The sequence below is a fragment of the Lynx rufus genome, unplaced genomic scaffold, assembly GCF_022079265.1.
Source record: "Lynx rufus isolate CCGP_SWC_20201006 ecotype Redwood Valley unplaced genomic scaffold, mLynRuf1.p SCAF_7, whole genome shotgun sequence".
In the NCBI taxonomy this organism is placed as follows: domain Eukaryota; kingdom Metazoa; phylum Chordata; class Mammalia; order Carnivora; family Felidae; genus Lynx; species Lynx rufus.
In genome coordinates, this window is record NW_025814889.1 from 10500614 (window position 1) to 10519948 (window position 19335).

General features: G+C 39.9%; 1 protein-coding gene across 7 annotated transcripts in view; it reads right to left on the reverse strand.

Moving 5' to 3' along the window:
* USP6NL (USP6 N-terminal like) overlaps positions 1-19335 on the reverse strand; it is a 182896-nt gene that overhangs the window by 16108 nt on the left and 147453 nt on the right. For all 7 annotated transcript variants that reach the window (XM_047065505.1, XM_047065511.1, XM_047065507.1 and 4 more), the window contains 4 exons: positions 18071-18165; positions 17114-17179; positions 16920-17019; positions 13857-14009 (listed from right to left, as the gene is read on the reverse strand). In XM_047065505.1, the coding sequence (XP_046921461.1) occupies positions 13857-14009; positions 16920-17019; positions 17114-17179; positions 18071-18165 (414 nt within the window). The remainder of the gene's footprint in view (positions 1-13856; positions 14010-16919; positions 17020-17113; positions 17180-18070; positions 18166-19335) is intronic.

Consider the following 19335-nt stretch of genomic DNA (forward strand, 5'->3'; position numbering starts at 1 on the left):
TTCATATGAGGATTTTGGGGTGGTGGAACGAATCCTCTGAGTTTCCATTATTTCTTACGGGGAAATTTGCTTTGATACCCAAGTGCTTTGGATTACAAACATGTTTCCCAAATTATGCTTGCAAACCAAGGTTTTACTGTATTTTGCTTTCTAATTTATAGCTGAGAATTTTTTTTAAAATATTTTTTTAATTATAGTAATTAGGTTCATAGGCTTGACTTTTTTTCTCATCAGACAAAATTTGAAAGAGAGGTGAGGCAGAGAATTACTTAAACACATTTGTCATTATAAATGTATTTAATGCCACACACATTCAATAGATCTTTGTGAAATAATTTTTGTTTCCTAGTGTTTCAATTCATATATACACAGTAAAAAATGGCGTAATATCAGTTTCTATCATATAAACAAAAGTGAAAACCCACCTAAACACTCAAAAAGCGGGAGTTTCTTACTTTTTTAATTGACAAACGATACAGTTGGACCTGTTTGTGTATGTCTATGTAATGAGAATACGAAATAGTTCCAGGACCTCAAAAAACTGCCTCATGCTAGCCTTTTGTAGATGACAGGCTTTTATTATCTAAAAAATAGATTGAAGCTTCATTTGTTCATTAAAAATTATTGGCCAAATGCCTATTATATATATGCCGGGCACTGAAATGTGTGCTGGTGACACAAAGACGTGGTCACTGTCCTTAGAACTCACTGTCCAACACACGTCAGAGGAACAGGAGAAGCACAGCTCTGCAAGCATACGCAGGGGGGTAGAGTGCGGGGTGGGGGGGTGCTCCTGGCACAAAATCCCGCTGATCCGGCTGTGCGGTTTGGGAGGCTGGGGGTGGCTGGGAAGGCCTCTGGAGGAGACGATGCTTAAGCCAAGTCGTGAAAACTGAACGGAATGGATGTGGGCACAGGGACCTGGGGAAGCGTGCCGGGCGTTCTTGGGGAGTAGCACGTCCTAAGGCACAGAACTGTGGGCACACAACACAGCGGCATGACTACCAGCGGCAGCGTCTGCCGTGATGTCCGGTGCTGGCTTTGGAGTCAGGCTGGTCACCAGCTATATGACCCTGGGCAATACTTCGCCCCGTAGCCCATTTCCTCATCTCTAGGTTACTACTACTGACACTGATGGCAGAATGACCATGAAAGCTTTTCAAAATTAAAACAAGTGCCACTTAATGTAAGAATTATGGCCCTTCCAGATAAAAACCAAAAGAACACGGGGGGGGGGGGGGGTTCTATCACGTTCAGAGACCCTTTAAAGGTACAAGGTGAAAGTAAAAGACCAAAAAAACGCAAAGTCCAATCCTCCTGGGTGGAAAGGCAGACTTCCTCAGGGAGAAGAAAGAACGAGGTTGTGCGCAAGGGGCACCCACGGTGTCTGGACTACGTGGCCAAGGACCTGATGGGTGTGGACCCAGCAATAAGAAAAAGTGGTTCGGCCTGCGAGTTCGGTCACTGACCAGAATTCAGTTGGAGTCCTGGCTTACATTCCAACTAACAAAGTACCTTCCAAATTTATCTGACATACATTTTTTAATTCCCAAATATCTAGAACTAACTATAGAAAAACTGAAGAGAATTAAACACAGGATTAATTCTGTATTTTTGCATTAAGGAATCTGTTCATATTTAATATTGCCTTTTCATGCCAATTGAAAGTCACTGATTCGAACTTACGATTTGAAATGTATAAACAGGAGTGTAACAAATTTTTAAGGGACTCAAGGTTCAGCAAATTCTTAAATTTATCAGATGTAGAAGTTATTTAAGAACTAGGGAAGATTTTGTTTTTAATTTAAAAGTTGACATGTTTAAGGGATTGTATATATTAAATTTATAAATGCAATTTAAAACGTTTGTAGAAGTTTATTTGTACCAAACATTAACATTAACCAAACATTAACATTCCCTTTAAAAGAGAATGGTAGGGGCGCCTGGGTGGCGCAGTCGGTTAAGCGTCCGACTTCAGCCAGGTCACGATCTCGCGGTCCGGGAGTTCGAGCCCCGCGTCAGGCTCTGGGCTGATGGCTCAGAGCCTGGAGCCTGTTTCCGATTCTGTGTCTCCCTCTCTCTCTGCCCCTCCCCCGTTCATGCTCTGTCTCTCTCTGTCCCCCAAAAAATAAATAAACGTTGAAAAAAAAATTTAAGAAAAAAAAAAAATAAAAGAGAATGGTAATTTGGGGTGCCTGGGTGGCTCAGTCAGTTAAGCGTCCGACATCGGCTCACGTCACGATCTCACAGTTCGTGGGTTCAAGCTCCGTGTCGGGCTCTGTGCTGACAGTCCTGGAGCCTGCTTCAGATTCTGTATCCCCCTCTCTCTCTTCCCCTCCCCTGCTCACACTGTCTCTCTCTCTCTCAAAAATAAATAAACATAAAAAAACTAAAAAAAAAAAAAGAGAGCATAGTAATTTTTCCCACGTCTACTAACTTTTGTAAGCTGAATTAACAAACTAAAGAAGAACTAGGTTTCTGGATTTGTAACTGTAAGAAATTAAATACTAATTTTAGGAACCTAAATAATTCTGTGCACCAACAGTTATCCTGAAGGATACTGATAAATTTGCATCAGTAAGTACCTTATCGCAACGGGCTGTTGAAAAAAAATTGACATGTGTACGTAAAAAAAGCATACTGCAAGGCGTCTATCATGTGGGACTCCAAAGTCTGCTCTTGTTGTTACTATGTCAGAAGTGTCTGGGGGTATGAGGGGGGAAGAAGGATAGAAGTAGGAAAAACAAGCAGACTGGGAGAGTATCTTGGGTCAAACTAAGGAGTCTGGATCTTCTTCCTTCAGCACGGAAGTGTCCCCTGAACAGCTGGCCATTTCACAAAGTCACTCTGGCAAGACAAGGAGGTGAGCAACACGGGAGTCAGGGCTTCCAGGGCGGGCGACACAGCCCTGCTAGTGAGGCTGGAGAGGAGGGGGATGCTAGAGAGAGACGAGGAATCAAAAGAAACACAGAACTTGGGTGTCTGAACGGACAGTGAATGGACTGCTAGTAAGCTGGGGTAATGCGGAGAAGATTTTGGAAGAGGGGTAAAGGGCGCCCAGGTGGCTCAGTCAGTTAAGCGTCAGACTTCGGCTCAGGCCATGATCTCACAGCTCGTGGGTTCAAGTCTCATGCTGGGCTCTGTGCTGACAGCTCAGAGCCTGGAGCCTGCTTCAGATTCAGTGTCTCCCTCTCTCTCTGCCCTTCCCCCGCTCGCACTCTGTCTCTCTCTCTCTCTCTCTCTCTCTCAAAAATAAATAAACATTAAAATAAATAAGTTAAAAAAAAAAAAAAAGAAGATGGGGTAAAGTTGAATGTTTTACCATGGTCATAAATACACAGGAGAAATGAGAAAAATAAACATCTCCTTCCTACATTCCAGCCCAAAATTTTGATTACCATTACAAAATAACATACAAAAGAGAAATGGCAATTCTGAAACTGGCAAAGTTTTGCTATAAACAAAATAAAGAATCCGAATTGCCCTAGGACAGAAAAGGACATGTACCACAGCTAAAAGCAACAAAATGCTTTCCTTTCTTAAAAAGGTTCCTTAAGTTTCACGTTTTCTGATACCTAAAATACAAGTGGTTCTCTCAATTATTCTAAGAAAAATGTGCTCTTGATTCTTCTAGATCGTATGGTCATAAGCTATAGCCGGGCCACACGGGCAGTCACAGTGGATCAACACAGGCTTTCCACCCAGAGCAACCTCCCTAAATGAGAGAATCCTAGCCAATGCGAACAGAAGACAGGTAGCTGAGGAGATCCAAGGGATAATTCCACCTCCAGATGGCAAGCCAATGAGGTATGCCAGAAGCGATGCATGTCATTTCAGTACTGTGTCAACTAAATGTACTTTTATTTAAATTGGGTCTTCAGAGTTGATTCACATGAAGAGATGGAGAGCTGAAACTTTCCAACTACTTTATACACGTTTACTACTAGCAGTGGTCAACAAGAAAGGCATGATAGAATTAACAACGTAAGATAGGACACAAATGGCCGGAAAGCAGATGAGCGACGTAAAAAGCTTGAAATACTCATAACAAATGAAGACCAACAGCACCAACAAGGACACACGATAAACGGTGTCCGCAAATTAGGAAGAGAAAGAAATGTCTGACGATAAAAGACAGCTACAAAAAAGCTGTGCACGTTTATGTAAATATATGCGCTTTAAACACAAGTTTTATATGTAAAAGCAAAGGAAAAGGACTTGAATATTCCCCAAACTGAAGTAATGGAAAGTCTTCATACTTCACTCAATATACCGCAAAGATTACCTAGAGTTCTTATGAGGATACATTTGTAAATCGGGTAATAAAACTGAGGAATAAGGGATTTTTTAGGGTAAGATAGAAATATCTTGTTGCACATAAAAGCAAAGAAGTATTCAAAGACTAAAAGTGTTGAGTCAGAAGAACACAGGATCAGTTTAAGGGAGATCCCGCTGGCCAAACTGAGAACAATGTGAACATTAAAACAATAATAATTATATCTCATTGAAACATTAAGAATATATCAAATTCCATGGATTCACAATGAAAAAAACCAAAACAAAAGCTCATTTTCTGCCACTGGAGATAATCAAGAACATCAACTCCTAACTGAAAACTGGTAAAAGAAAACAGCTAAGCATTTATTCTGTTTTTTCAGTAGAAAATAGATCTTAAGGTAACTAAAGAGCCCCAGCTGATAAAGGAGAAAAAATGCTTTGTTACAGAAGAAAATCTGCTGATACATATAAAAGAAAGAATGGAATTTGAAAATTCCTACTTTACGACGTGTAATAAAATGTTTGTTTTCGGCAAGGATTATTAATGGAAGCTGAAACCACCGGGGAAAGACCAAAAGGAACGTGGATATCTGTATAATTGCAAAACATTATGCCACAGATCACTTGCTAATTAAAAAGTTTTTGCAATTAAAAAAAATTCTTTTTTTTTAAGTTTATTTATTTATTTTGAGAGGGAGCAGCATGAGCAGAGGAGACAGAGAAAGAGAGGGAGAGAGAATCCCAAAGAGACTCCGTGTTCTCAGCACAAGGACACTTAACTGACTGAGCCACCCATGTACCCTACAACTAAAAACTTATTTTTAATGTTTTTATTTATTTTTGAGAGAGAGAAAGAGAGAGACAGAGAGAGCAGGGGAGGAGCAGAGAGAGAGGGAGACACAGAATCCGAAGCAGGCTCCGGGCTCTGAGCTGACAGCACAGAGCTCAACGTGGGGCTCAAACTCATGAACCATGAGATCATGACCTGAGCCAAAGTCTGACACTTAACTGACTAAGCCCCCAACTGGAAACTTTTAATATGGAATTGATATTAGATGATATTTGAGAATTATATTGTTAATTTAATTAGATTTGATAATGGCACTATGCTTAGACAGGACAAAGTCCTTGTTTCTGAGACACAGAGACTAAACTATTTAGGGTGAAATACCATGAGGTCTTTATTTTCACTAAAAAATTATTCAGAGGTGACTGAGTGGCTCAGTCGGTTTAAGCGTCCCAACTCTTGACTTTAGCTCAGGTCATGATCTCATGGTTCGGAAGTTTGAGACCCGTGTCAGCCTCTGCACTGACAATGCGGAGCCTGTCCGGGATTCTCTCTCTGCCCTTCTCCTGCTCATGCTCTCTCTCAAAATAAATAATAAACTTTAAAATAAAATTATTCAATAAGCTTGTGTGATAGATACATGGGGGTGGGAAGGGTCTTCAGCTCTTTTTCTTTTGTACATGTTTGAAAAGCTTTTGTGAAACTTTACACAAATACATTTAGAAACTGAAGTGAACGATTTTCTAAGAAAATATAAAGGATGCACACTGGCCTGAGAAGACAAAATGAGTAACAAAACAATAACCAATAACCAGGCAAACATAAAGTTATCAAAGAGTGATTCCCACAAAACAAGCATATCAGACTAAAATGGTTCCATAAGTATATTTTGAGCTCTTAAGGAACAATTTTAATACTACATAAAATTTTCCAAAACACAGAGGAAGAAGGAAACTTTCCATACTATGATACTAGCATAACCTGGTAACGCAACGAAGTTTCAGTTCATTGCTATGCAATCCCACATAGGAATAACAACAAAAAAGTTAAGTAAAATATTAGCAAGTATAAAACATCAGAGCTTTAACAGGTAATTTATTACAACCAAGTGAAATTTATCCAAGGAGTGTAATGATGGTTCACAATTAGAAAATACATTAATAAAATTCACCATATAAGAAGGTCTTAAAAAGAGAAAAACACAGAGATTTGTTCGTTTGTGCCTAAAAAGCATTAAGAAAAAAAAAAAACCCTCAACATCTACTTTTTTTCTTAATTTGGAAAAACAGTAACAGTTTGATACCCTCTGGGGTGAAAAATAAATAAAAAGCATTTAAGAGGAAGAAAAATACTATTATCGGATGATAACTGTGTATCTAGAATCCTGGAAAATGTGAGGGAATCAATTTTGCTCTACAACATTAGAAATACAGAGACAGGGAAAAGCTGCTGGGAGGGTGACAGAATAAGCACCAGGAATCTGTCCCCCCACCTGGACGACAACCGCACCAGCAGAACGTGTCTGACAGAACTGTCTCGGAACTCTGGTGCCCACTGCAGGCCTGCAACTGCCAGGAGAAGGCTGGGAAGGTAACGGCAGTGAATGCGGTTCACTTTCAGTTCCGGGCACTGCAGAGATACCCCATACTCTACCCCGCCCCGGCCACAGGGCAGGCAGCTTTACCTTGTTCCTAGAGCAGTTTGCACCAGGCTCAGGGAGCCAGGGTGGGCAAGAAAACGTGTCCTCCAGATACTGGAGGTCTGGCTCTGACTGCTGATAGCTGCCTCCATCAGAGAGGTGCAGAAAAGAGGGAGAGGCCACTTTCCTTGCACCTCCCCCTCGCCCCGCTATTGCAAGCACCCTGAGGTGATTTTCAGGGGCTTTAAAGGGCCAGTCCCTTTTTTCTCCCCTTATTTATATATTTTTTCCTTTCTTTTCTTTTTTTTTTTTTTTTTTTCAACGTTTATTTATTTTTGGGACAGAGAGAGACAGAGCATGAACGGGGGAGGGGCAGAGAGAGAGGGAGACACAGAATCGGAAACAGGCTCCAGGCTCCGAGCCATCAGCCCAGAGCCTGACGCGGGGCTCGAACTCACGGACCGCGAGATCGTGACCTGGCTGAAGTCGGACGCTTAACCGACTGCGCCACCCAGGCGCCCCTATATTTTTTCCTTTCTACGAGGCCAGACATTGAAGACTAGGATATTCAAAAACTGCAACATATTAAGGGCAAAATTAGAAAGTCCAGAGAAAGGCTCAGAAAAGACCTGAAAAGACCTGAAGTTTACTCTTCTGGCTGACCCTCAGCAGAGAGATAGCTTACACAATAAAACAAACAAACAACCAAAACAACAACAGCAGCAAACCCTGGGGGAAGGGAAGAAAGCTCCAGAGTTACCACATTATTAGATTCAAATGCCCAGTTTTCAACAAAAAAATCACAAGAGACACAAAGAAACAGGAAAATATGGCTCATTCAAAGGAAACAACTAAACCAACAGAAAATGTCCCTAAAAAAGACCAACGGCAAATAAACTGGACAAAGACTTTGTCTTAAAGAAACTCGAAGAACTAAAGGAAGATGTGAAGAAAGTCAAGAAAATCATGTATGAACAAAATGGAAATATAAATAAAGAGAACACATAAAAAGAAATCAGAAAGAAATTCTGAAGCTGAAAAGTACAATAAATGAAATGATCACCAGAGATATTCAAAGGCAGATTTAAGCAGGTAGAAGAAAGTATCAGCAAACTTGAAGACAGGATGATGATGATGATGATGGTAATAATAATAATAATAATAATAATAATAATAATAATATAAAAAGGGGAGCCTGGGTAATAATAATAATAATAATAATAATAATAACATAAAAAGGGGAGCCTGGGTGGCTCAGTCGGTTGAGCATCTGACTTTGGTTCAGGTCATGATCTCACGGTTTGTGAGTTCGAGCCCCATGTCGGGCTGTGTGCTGACAGCTCAGAGCCCGGAGCCTGCTTCGGATTCTGTGTCTCCCTCTGTCTCTGCCCCTCCCCCACTTGCACTCTGTCTCTCTCTTGCTCTCTCTCAACAATAAATAAATATTTAAAAAAAACAAACTTGAAGACAGGGCAATGGAAATTATGAAGTCTAAGGAACAGAAGTCCAAGCGACTGTGGAGACCATCAAGCAGACAAACGTGCACTGTGGGAGAAAGAGAGGGAGACAAGGGTAAAGACATGAAAATAAACAAGCAAGAAGCTTAAAGGACTCCAAATAAAATGAACTCTAAGAAACCCACACCGAGACACGTTACAATCAAACTTTCAAAAGACAAAGAGAGAATCTTGAAGCAGTAACAGAGAAGCAACTTGTCACATACAAGTTATCCCCATAAGGTTATAAGCAGGTGTTTTATCAGAAACTTTGGAGGCCAGAAGGCAGGAGGCCGATATATTCAAAGCATTAAAGGAAGACAAAAAACAAACAAAAAACTATCAACCAGGAGTCCTGTATCTGGCAAAACTGTCCTTCAAAAGTGAGGGAAAAATTAAGACGTTCCCAGATAAGCAAAAGTGGAGAGAACGCTTTCTGGGACTTGCCCAGAAAGAAATGCTCAAGGGCACGTGGTGAAACGAAAGGGCACTACACAGAAATTCCAAGCCATGAAAAAAAATCAAGATCTCAATACAGGCAAATACAGGGGCAAGTGTAAAAACTACTATCATTGTAAAAATCATTTGTAACTCCACATTCTGTTTTTCTACATAATTTAAGAGCATAATACTTAAAAAAAACACATTTGTTTGTCTAAAAGCTAGTATTGTTTAACTTCGGTTTATAACTCCACATTTTGTTTTCTCCATGACTGAAGAGACTAATGCACTTAAAAGAATTACTACTTTACGTTTTGCGGCACAGAGCGTACACAGATGCAATGTGGAAAAGGTCAACTGGAAGGGCTGGGGATGGACCGGAAGGGCTGGGGGTGGACCAAATGGGCTGGGGATGGACCAGAGGGCTGGGGGTGGGGCTGCAAAGGAGCAGAGCTTTTGTAGGTTATTAAAGTTGCCCCAAGTCCAAATTAAGGCATTATAACTTCAGGATGGTAAATGTAATCCCTTTGCCACCCCCCCCCCAAAACACACACGCACGCACACACGAGCTATAGAACATACACAAAAGAAAGTAAGTAATTTAAACATTTCACAATTTAAAAAATCCATCAAATGGGAAGACAGTAATCCAAGAAATGAGGTACAAAATTCTATAAGGTATACAGAAAACAAATGGCAAAATGGCAGAAGTCCTTCCTTATCAGTAATTAAATGGTTTAAACTCCTAAATCAAAAGACAGAGACTTCAGAATGGATAAAGACACACGATCCAGGTATATGTTACCCTCAGGAGACTTCACTTTAGATCAAAAGACACCAACAGATTGAACGTGAAAGGATGCAAAAAGATACTCCATGCAAACAGTAACAAAAGGGAGTAGGGGTAGATATACTCAATCAGACAAAATAGACTATAAATCTAAAAAAGGTTACAACAGACAAAAAAGGACACTACATGTGAATAACAGGTTCAATACAGCAAGCAGATCCAATAATTGCAAATACGTATGCACCTAATAATGGACCATCAAAATATATGATACACAAATGGACAGAACAGAAGGGAGGAAGAGTTGCACAGTAACAGCTGGAGATTTCAATACGTGGCCCACAATAATAGACAGAACAACCAGAGAGAAGGTAAGCACACAGGGGACGAAAACAACACAGTAAACCAACTAGATCTAACAGATATTTACGGAACACTCCACCCAACAACTACAGCATCCACATTCTTCTCAAGTGTATGAGTCCTTCTCTAGGACACAGGGTATGCTACATCACAAATTAAGTCTCAACGGATTTTAAAAGACAGATGCTGTACAGAGTATCTTATCTGACCACAACAGCATGAAGAAAGAATTCAATTAACAGAAGCAAAACTGGAAAATTCATAAATCTGTGGAAATTAAAAACACACCTTAAAACTCTTCCCTTAAACCACAAGTAATTCTAGATGGGCTAAAGATTTAATCATAAAAAAAATAAAGCATAAAAGTCATAGGAGAAAATACAGGTAACAAAAACCTTTCATTCAGCATGTGGAACACAGAAGTGGGATGCCATAAAGAAAAGGGCTGATGGGGCACCTGGTGGCTCTGCTGGTGAAGGATCTGGGCTTCATCCATGACCTGGGCCCAGGTTGTGATCTCGCGGTTTGTGGGTTCGAGCCCCACATCAGGCTCTGTGCTGACAGCTCAGAGCCTGGAACCCACTTCGGATTCTGCCTCTCTTTCTCTCTTGGCCCCTTCCCTGCTCTCTCTCTCTCAAAAATAAATAAACATTAAAAAAATTGTTAAAAGAAAAAGACTGATTAAATTTTTAAAAATTGTATATGAGGGGCGCCTGGGTGGCGCAGTCGGTTAAGCGTCCGACTTCAGCCAGGTCACGATCTCGCGGTCCGTGAGTTCGAGCCCCGCGTCAGGCTCTGGGCTGATGGCTCGGAGCCTGGAGCCTGTTTCCGATTCTGTGTCTCCCTCTCTCTCTGCCCCTCCCCCGTTCATGCTCTGTCTCTCTCTGTCCCAAAAATAAATAAACGTTGAAAAAAAAAATTTTTTTTTAAAATTGTATATGAAAAGTATCCACAATAACAATAAACTGGCCCATTTCCTTTACTTACGAAGAATTTGCACAAACACACCAATAGAAAAGGGAGCAGAAGATAAGCAGGAAGTTTACAGAAAAAGAAATTAAAATGTCCAATAAAAATAAAAGACACTCAATCAAAATTAAAGAAATGCAAGTCAAAACAATGGAAAACTCTATTCAGCTAGAAAGATAAACTAACAATTTAAAATGCCGCATGTTGTGTGGGTCTGGGAAAACAACTTACGAATGGAGGCAGCACAAAAGGAGCCACAAAGAAATAACACGCTCATGTGTCCTTTTAAGATGACAGAGAGGAGATTAAAATTTCCTGCCAGAGTGATCACTGAACCATCTTCATGCTCCATATAGAGCTTGAAGTAATTTCAAGAGGATAACACTGGGCAGGCTGCAGGGCACAAATTCCAGGAAGTCGATGCTGCAGCAGTAGAAATACAGGTGAAAACCAGATTCTTGATGGAGAAAGTGGGGAGCCACCTCACCACGTTCTACTTCAAGTGCCAGTAGGATCAGAGCGAACGTTAGCTAGTGTTTCTGGGATTATTTCTCTCTCCCTTTCCCTTTCTCTGCATCTCCCCCTCCATCCACATTCTACCATTTCCCAGTAAAAAGATCTTACAAACTACAGCTACTAATTTTATTCATGTGTACAATGCAGACGAGTACTTTTTCAGAGTTATTTTTAGGGATTAAATGACATAATGAGTGTAGTATGTGGCACATACTAAACACTCAGTAAATGATACCCGCTAGTTAGATGCTTAGTCATCCTCTTCTATAATATTTTATTCTCATGGTTAAATAGTTCTACTATGTATTTTTTCTTTCTGTATGTCTTTTACTAAAAGTTGTCTTAACTCTTTTTAAAAGAATGCAAGATATTTTATTGTAAAAAAATTTTTGATGTTTATTTTTGAGAGAGAGAGAGAGAGAGAGAGCGGGCATGAGCAGGGGCGGGGCAGAGACAGAGAAGGAGACATAGAATCTGAAGCAGGCTCCAGGCTCCAAGCTGTCAGCTCAGGGCCCGACAAGGGCTCATACCCATGAACCGCAAGGTCATGACCTGGGCCCAAGTTGGATGCTTAACCGACTGAACCACCCAGGCACCCCTAATGCAAGATATTTTAAAATAAATGTTAGGGGCTCCTGGGTGGCTCAGTCGGTTAAGCGTCTGACTCTTGGACCTGGTTCAGGTCATGATCTCACAATTAACGAGTTGTGAGCTGATCTCTGTGCTGATAGTGCAGAGCCTGCTTGGGATTCTCTCTCTTCCTCTCCCTCGCTCTCTCTCTCTCTCTCTCTCTGCCCCTCTCCTGCTCACTCTCTCACTCTCAAAATAAATAAACATTAAAAAACTAACAAAATAAAATAAATGTTAAAGTGGCAAGAATACAGTTAGTCATTGCCGTTCCAGGTAAAGAATTAGTGGGGAATGGACATTATTGCACTGAACACAAGGTAACCTCACTTAGCAAAGGTGATCGTTTCACAAGGCTGCTGACCACAATCAATCATTGCTGTGACGTTTTGTTTTCTAGAGAATCTGGATGACCCAGAACGAACCTTGGAGAAATGCTGATAGGACCCCTCAAAATTAAGTAACTAAAAGCAGAGCATCTTGGTTTTCACCAAATGGAGAAAGATGCGCCTTCCATGAATGTATGTCTGCCTGATCCGCACAGACATATCCAGAAGACACCAAAATGTGTGCCCCAGAGACTGGGGAATGTTCCATCGGACTCTACCTGAGGGCATAACCCCTGACCCCAATTAACTCCTCAACCTCTCACACAGGCTCTTCGGCTTCCCTCCTCCCTTACCACACCCTCCAGTGCAACAAAGGCAAGAAAGGAAATGGGCGAAAAATGCCTTTTTCTCAGCAAATCATTCGCTGTAAGTAATAACTCTGAGTTACTCTTGCTGCCATCCTATTTCCACATTTTCTTTTCTCTTGCCTCCCATCCTATCCTTCCTTTGATCTTTCCCCAATTATCCTATTTATTTACACTTCATTTGTTATCAGTTATATAAATTCTGTCTCTCCTGTGTGCACCTTGACACAAGGACCACGTCTTTCTCTTCAGTTGTTGGGTCTCTGCCCCAGCACCCTGCAGATAATCTAATAGGAGGTGCTGAAAGCTGTACTGAAATAAGCAAATAAGGGGAGCCTGGGTGGCTCGGTCGGTTGTGCATCTGACTTTGGCTCAGGTCATAATCTCATGGCATGGGTTTGAGCCCTGCATCGGGCTCTGTGCTGACAGCTTGGAGCCTGGAGCCTGCTTCGGATTCTGTGTCTACCTCTCCCTCCCCCTCTGCCCCTCCCCCACTTGTGCTCAGTCTCTCTCACTCTCAAAAATAAATAAAGGGGCATTTCAGTCGGTGAAGCGTCTGACTCTTGATTTTGGCTCAGGTCACGATCTCACTGTTCCTGAGTCTGAGCCCCGCATGGGACTCTGCACTGACAGGGCCGAGTCTGCTTGGGATTCTGCCTCCCCTTCTCTCTGTCCCTCCCCTGCTTGCTGTCTCTCTCTCTCTCAAAATAAATAAAAATAAACTTTTAAAAAAATTAAAAAAGAAAGAAGCAAATAAAATATATTATCCACACAGCAATGTACTGCAAGGAATCCTGGATCAGCAGTCAGAAAACTTGGACTCCAGAGTCAATAATGCCATCTGCTGGTTCTGTAGCTCTGTACATAAGCATTTCAGTACCAATTTCCTCTTCTACAAAATGGATCTTTTACTTTCTCTGCTATTACTTATGGTTTTACAACATGACGTGATGAAAGTAAAGGTCATTGTTTATGTTCAGTTAAAGCACCACGATTACTACTCTTGATCAGTATTATTTGCCACCCAAACCTTCTAAATTTAACTAGGGACAGTACAGTTATTTTATTAGGAGGGGCGGATTTCATTAATGCGTTTATTTGCTTTTTCTTAAAATAAGCATAATGCCATAAGCAGCTTGCCATCCACAAGTACGCATAATGCTTATGTTCGGAAACAGAAACGGCTTGTGTTCATTGCGCCGTGTTTCCCAACTTTAATTATGATTTAGATATAAAGTGTTTTGAGTATTTCTTACCAGGTTCTGGGAGGTCTAATTTTGCGCGCTTCAGTTCTACCATAGAAATCTGAAGTTGCTCTATTACAAAGTCATCTTCAAAGAAAAAATCCTTTGCCAGGGTCTCCTGAAGAAATTCTACAAGTTCTTCCATGGACAGTTTCATTAGGTGTTCTAAGAAAGAATGAGAGAAACACGAATGCTGCATCAACAGCTGTTTCAGGTTGAGAAGATAATGCATTCTATTCTGGGGTTGTAGTTTTCAAAAAGGGCACAGCATACAGCTTATACATAGCGTTGTAAGAATCACTGAAACTCTGTAAGATAAAAATATTTTCTGGGGCACCTGGGTGGCTCAGTAAGTTAAGCATTTGGCTCCTGATTTTGGCTCAGGTAATGATCTCATGGTTCATGAGATCAAGCCCTGCATCTGGCTCTGTGCTGACAGTGCAGTACCTGTTTGGGATTCTCTCTCTCCCTCCCTCTGTCCCTCCCCTTACTCACAGGCTCCCACGCATGCTCTCTTTCTCTATAAACAAACAAACAAACAAACATTTTTCTTTTTCTGACATTAAAGCAGTCACAGAGAAAAGCAGGTACTCTGGGGAGACAGCAGAAGGTAAATTCTGCTAAATACCTTTTCGTTGGTTTATTTAAGGCTACCCATACCTTAGACGTTAATATTAACCCAGAGCAAGTACCTGTTAGAGACACAGGCCAACTAGGATGCCATGAGGGCTTTCTGTTTTATTGTTATGGAGCTCTACCTACCATACACAAACCCATTTCAAGTCTCTATTTTTACTATATCAGAATTTCCAAAAAATCTAGATGATTACTCTTATTTGTATTTCTACGTAAGAAACCAGTTTTGTTAAAAAAAATTCAAATTTCAGATACAAAGTAGAAAGCAAAAATCAGCTAGGATCCCAAGAGCCACTGCCCTACAAGCAGATGTGTATACACATGTATCAATCTAAAAAACTGATTACGCTTTTGAGTCCATTGGATATAAGTACTATATAATTAGTCTAACACTGGACAGTTAGGTTATTACATTTTTTTTTTTTTACTATTTAAAACCACTGTGTGATAAACCTCCCATAATCCCATAACAATGTCTCTAAATATTATTAAGGAAATCAAGAAAAAAACAAGAACAAAATCTCAGGGGAGCTGTCACTGAATTCAGGTGCCCAGACACAGTTTTTGAAGTTTTCTGGTGAAGCAACTTCACATGAATCCTGGAGCTTCTGTCTTCCTAACTAATAAAAAACTATAAAGCAGCAGACACGTTTTTTCCAATAGCTATTTAGCCCAATGATAGGATAGGATATAAAGTAATTATTATGCTTCCAGTTTACTTGCCAAGGGTGAAGAAACTTCTCACTTGCCAAAATGAAGCAAGAGTCAAATAAATAAGAGGCGCCTGGGTGGCTCAGTCGGTTAAGTGTCTGACATCGGCTCAGGTCATGATTTCACAGTTCGTGAATTCAAGCCCCGCGTCGGGCTCTACACTGACAGCGTGGAGCCTGGAGCCTGCTTCGGATTCTCTATCTCCTTTTCTCTTTCTACCCCTCACCTGCTTGTGCTCTCTTTCTCTCTCTCTTTCAAAAACACACACACATTTTTTTAAAAAAAAAGTCATACAAATAAAACATAATTTAAGGTGGTGAACAGAGCTATGGAGAAATATAACATCATGTTTCTATTTTCTTGCTGTTTAATGAACATTAAACTAATACATATAAATTTTAATAAAAAGTATACTTTTGTTCCACATTTAGTTCATGATCCAGAGAGAGAGAAAGGACACGGAGAGGAGAGGAGGGGAGGGAATGAGATGGGGAGGGGGTGGATGGGGTAGGAGAGACTGATTTCCTGTGGCTTTCTGACAGACCCTGAGTCTCGGGACACAGTTATCTCAGTGCAGCAGTGTGTGAGCTGGAGGAGTGAGGACTGGGTTTAAGGGAAAGGAACCACAGCACTTCTGAATCCCTATCTTTCAGAGTAAACAATACAAACTTGATTTCATTGGGACTTCTCATTTGTATCTAAACTTTGGATAATCCGAAGTCATGTTTTTCAAGTAAGCAATCAAACAACTTTATATTAAAATACTAACATGTACTTAGAACAATGCCAAGCACAACAGGGGGAAAAAAACTTACAAAACATGACCCCAAGTACTCAATTAGCTTATAGTTTAGGTGGGAGGCTGAACAGATGAATCTTTCAAAAAGAACCTAAGAGGGTAGAAGGACCAAAACAGGTGAAACCATGTATGTTTAAGACCTAGGCTTGAGGCACTCTAGGAAGTTCTAAAGCTTCCAGTGACTCTCTTCTCTGCAGTTACAAGAGAAGTTACTACGAGGAGTTATAACTATAAAGGTTGAACAGAGGCTTAAAGATGAATAAGGTTCTTTATATCCATGAAGAAAACTCTCATTTCTCGATTTCTAAAGTAAGGCATAGCATGCCAAATTTATACAGCCCTTGAAATACTGCAACTGAAGACTTTTTAAAGCCTTGTTGCATGTGTGCAACTAGAGACAGTGACTGTACTTGCCCCAGAGACAATGCGGTCAAGCAGAGAGATAAGCAGAAGGTTCCCCATCTTTGGTCTACAGCTTAGAGTTGGAGGCTTTTTTCCTGGATGAAAGAAACAATGATGGAAAATGTCCTCTCTCTAGACCTTTGAACTAAGGGCCTGGTTTCTTTGGTCTCTCTCGTCTCTGATTACAAACCTGAGATTCAGACTGATGAAAGGAATAAGGAAACAAAACTTGGTTGGAATAATATTAATAGTGAAATCGGGACACTGTGTTCCACTGCTTCAGTGTGAAAATGAAACTGAAACAGAAAAACAAATCAAAGACCTTTGTAATATAATCAGCTTCTAGTCATGTGACAGAACCAAGGAAAGCCAATTACCAACCAAACATGACTTCTTCATGAACTTTCAAGAAATGTTTTAATCCACCACAAAAAGAAAAGGAATTTGAAACTGGGTGGGGAATGAGAAATCAGAGTTAAATCAAGCCTTGATTTTCGTGAAATCCTTATACTTAAACATTTTCTTACTTTTGTGTAATTTTAAGATTGTATAAGACATAGCGGTAAGAACTCGTTCTCCTTCAAAGATGTAGATATCCCATATTCTGAGGTTTAGTGTAAAGGGAGTCTATAATTAAAAACAAAACAGAGATAAGATTAACAGCTCACCCCTCATCTGGTATTTATAATTTTACGACTGGGTTTTGTAAACAAATACTCACGCGATCAAGGAAACATTGAAAAAACCATTTCATTGTGTAAAAACTTGTGTAGATTTCTTGAGAATCCTGAAAAAAACAAAGACTTCAAATTTCTGGATTGCAGCAAATGAAATATGACAATCTAATACTAAAAGTCAGGAAGGTTGTTGGGAGGTAGCTGTCAAAACTAAACATAAAACCGTTTCATTCCAAATCTTTTTCATGCTAGAGTATTTCTAGTTTTTTTCTCTTCGTGCTTCCTCTCTTTCTCCCTCAATTTCACTTTTGGAAATCACCTTAAGAATAAATCCTTCGCATACAGGATTGTAATACATTTTGATTCTCTAGAACACATTTTACCGTGAACTATCTCTGCTTCACTAACTCATCGTGTTTTATAGTAGAGTATATATATGGTTCACTAAGGATGTCTGTATGAGCCTTAAAGTACTTTTGCTGCCATAAAAAAGCCTCCAAAGTTACAGAGAAATCATATATCTTTAAAAACTATATTATTTGTATATATCATCTGCAAAGAAGTGGTTTGATTCTATGAGTTAGGGCTGTGATGGTTCATCAGTACTCGATTTCACAAATATTGGGCGTTTGGGTGGCTCAAGTCAGTTGAGTGTCTGACTTTGGCTCAGGTCATGATCTCGCAGCTCGTGAGTTCAAGGCCCGTGTCGGGCTCTGTGCTGAAAGCTTGGAGCCTGGAGCCTGCTTCAGATTCTGGGTCTCCCTCTCTTTCTGCCCCTCCCCTACTCACACTCTGTCTCTCTCTCCTTCAAAAATAAACATAAACAACAATTAAATTTCACAAATCTCATGCTCTTCAAACACCTGGCAATGACAAGTGCATAGGAAAGGAACTGGACAACACTGCAAATCAATCAAGTAATTGGGACCAAAGGCTGCACTCAATTCCTCTAGCTTCATTCCTGGTATAAGTGGGTGTAAGTCAAACTCATATCTACCTACCAAGTGTTGCTTAAGCTTGGATAGAAATTTATTCAGTATTTTTTCATGATGTTCTTGAAATCTCAAGAGTTTAGGAAAACCTTGAACAAAAAAGCCTAGAATACAAACATAAAAACAGTTTTTCATAAACAGTAACAACAAAAACCCCTCTTTTAAAATACAACACATTGTTTTCATTTTTAACTGTCAGCAACAACAAAAATCCAGGAGTTAGTGAGATATTTGTCTTCCCCACCAAGGAAATAATCGTGTATGAGCTCTGGGTAATGAAACTTGTGGTCTAGTAGTTGTTTGCCAGAGATCTCTTATAACCTTGTAAAAATATAAAAGAGGACAATATTTCTGAATTAAAAGGGAAACTTAGAAATTAAGAAAAGATGAAAAATGAACTGAAGCCATTTATCAGGATTATCTGTTCTCTTGAAGTATCTTAAAGCATATCTTAAATGTGCAAATTTTTTAAAATTTCTTTTTTTTAAATTTTACATAAAATCAAGTTAGTTAACGTATGGTGTAACAACGGTTTCAGGAGTAGAATTTAGTGATTCATCACTTACATACAACACCCAGTGCTCATCCCAACAAGTGCCCTCATTACAGCCCCTCACCCACATAGCCCATCAACCACCCGACACCCCTCGAGGAACCCTTAGTTTGCTCTCTGGATTTAAGAGTCCCTTGTGGTTTAAATGTACAAATTTTTTATAGGTTATTCTAGTCTTAAGGACTTACCATTTTATTTTACTGTCAATATCCTACATAACAAACATTACTTTTTTCAGTCTTACTCTAACAACTTCATTAATATTGTGCTTCCAAAGTTTTTATCACTTTTAATCCTTTCTGTAAGTGATATTTGACATCATCTAAGACATTCTGGCACTATATGATCAACATTCTATCTAACGTTGTAGTTTATCCCATCTGATTACACAATATAATCTGTAAGATTTCTAGGAAGTAACAAATCGTAAATGGTGAATTAGTACTGATTTTGTGTATTTATCTCATGGAACCCTACATGTATGTTTATTTACAAGTTTCCTTTCAGATATTCTACACAATGCATTAGAAAGGAAGTATCCTCAACAGATGCATCATTTCTCCCATTAGTTATTTCCAGTCTGGGCTTTCTGTAACTTTGAAGGATGTTAATAGCTGTGCTCTGTTTTTAAAAAAGAATCCAGAGGAAGGACCTTGTGTTATAGGGACCCTTGTTGCATATTCATGATACATAAGAGCTTCCTAATGCTACTAACATGTTT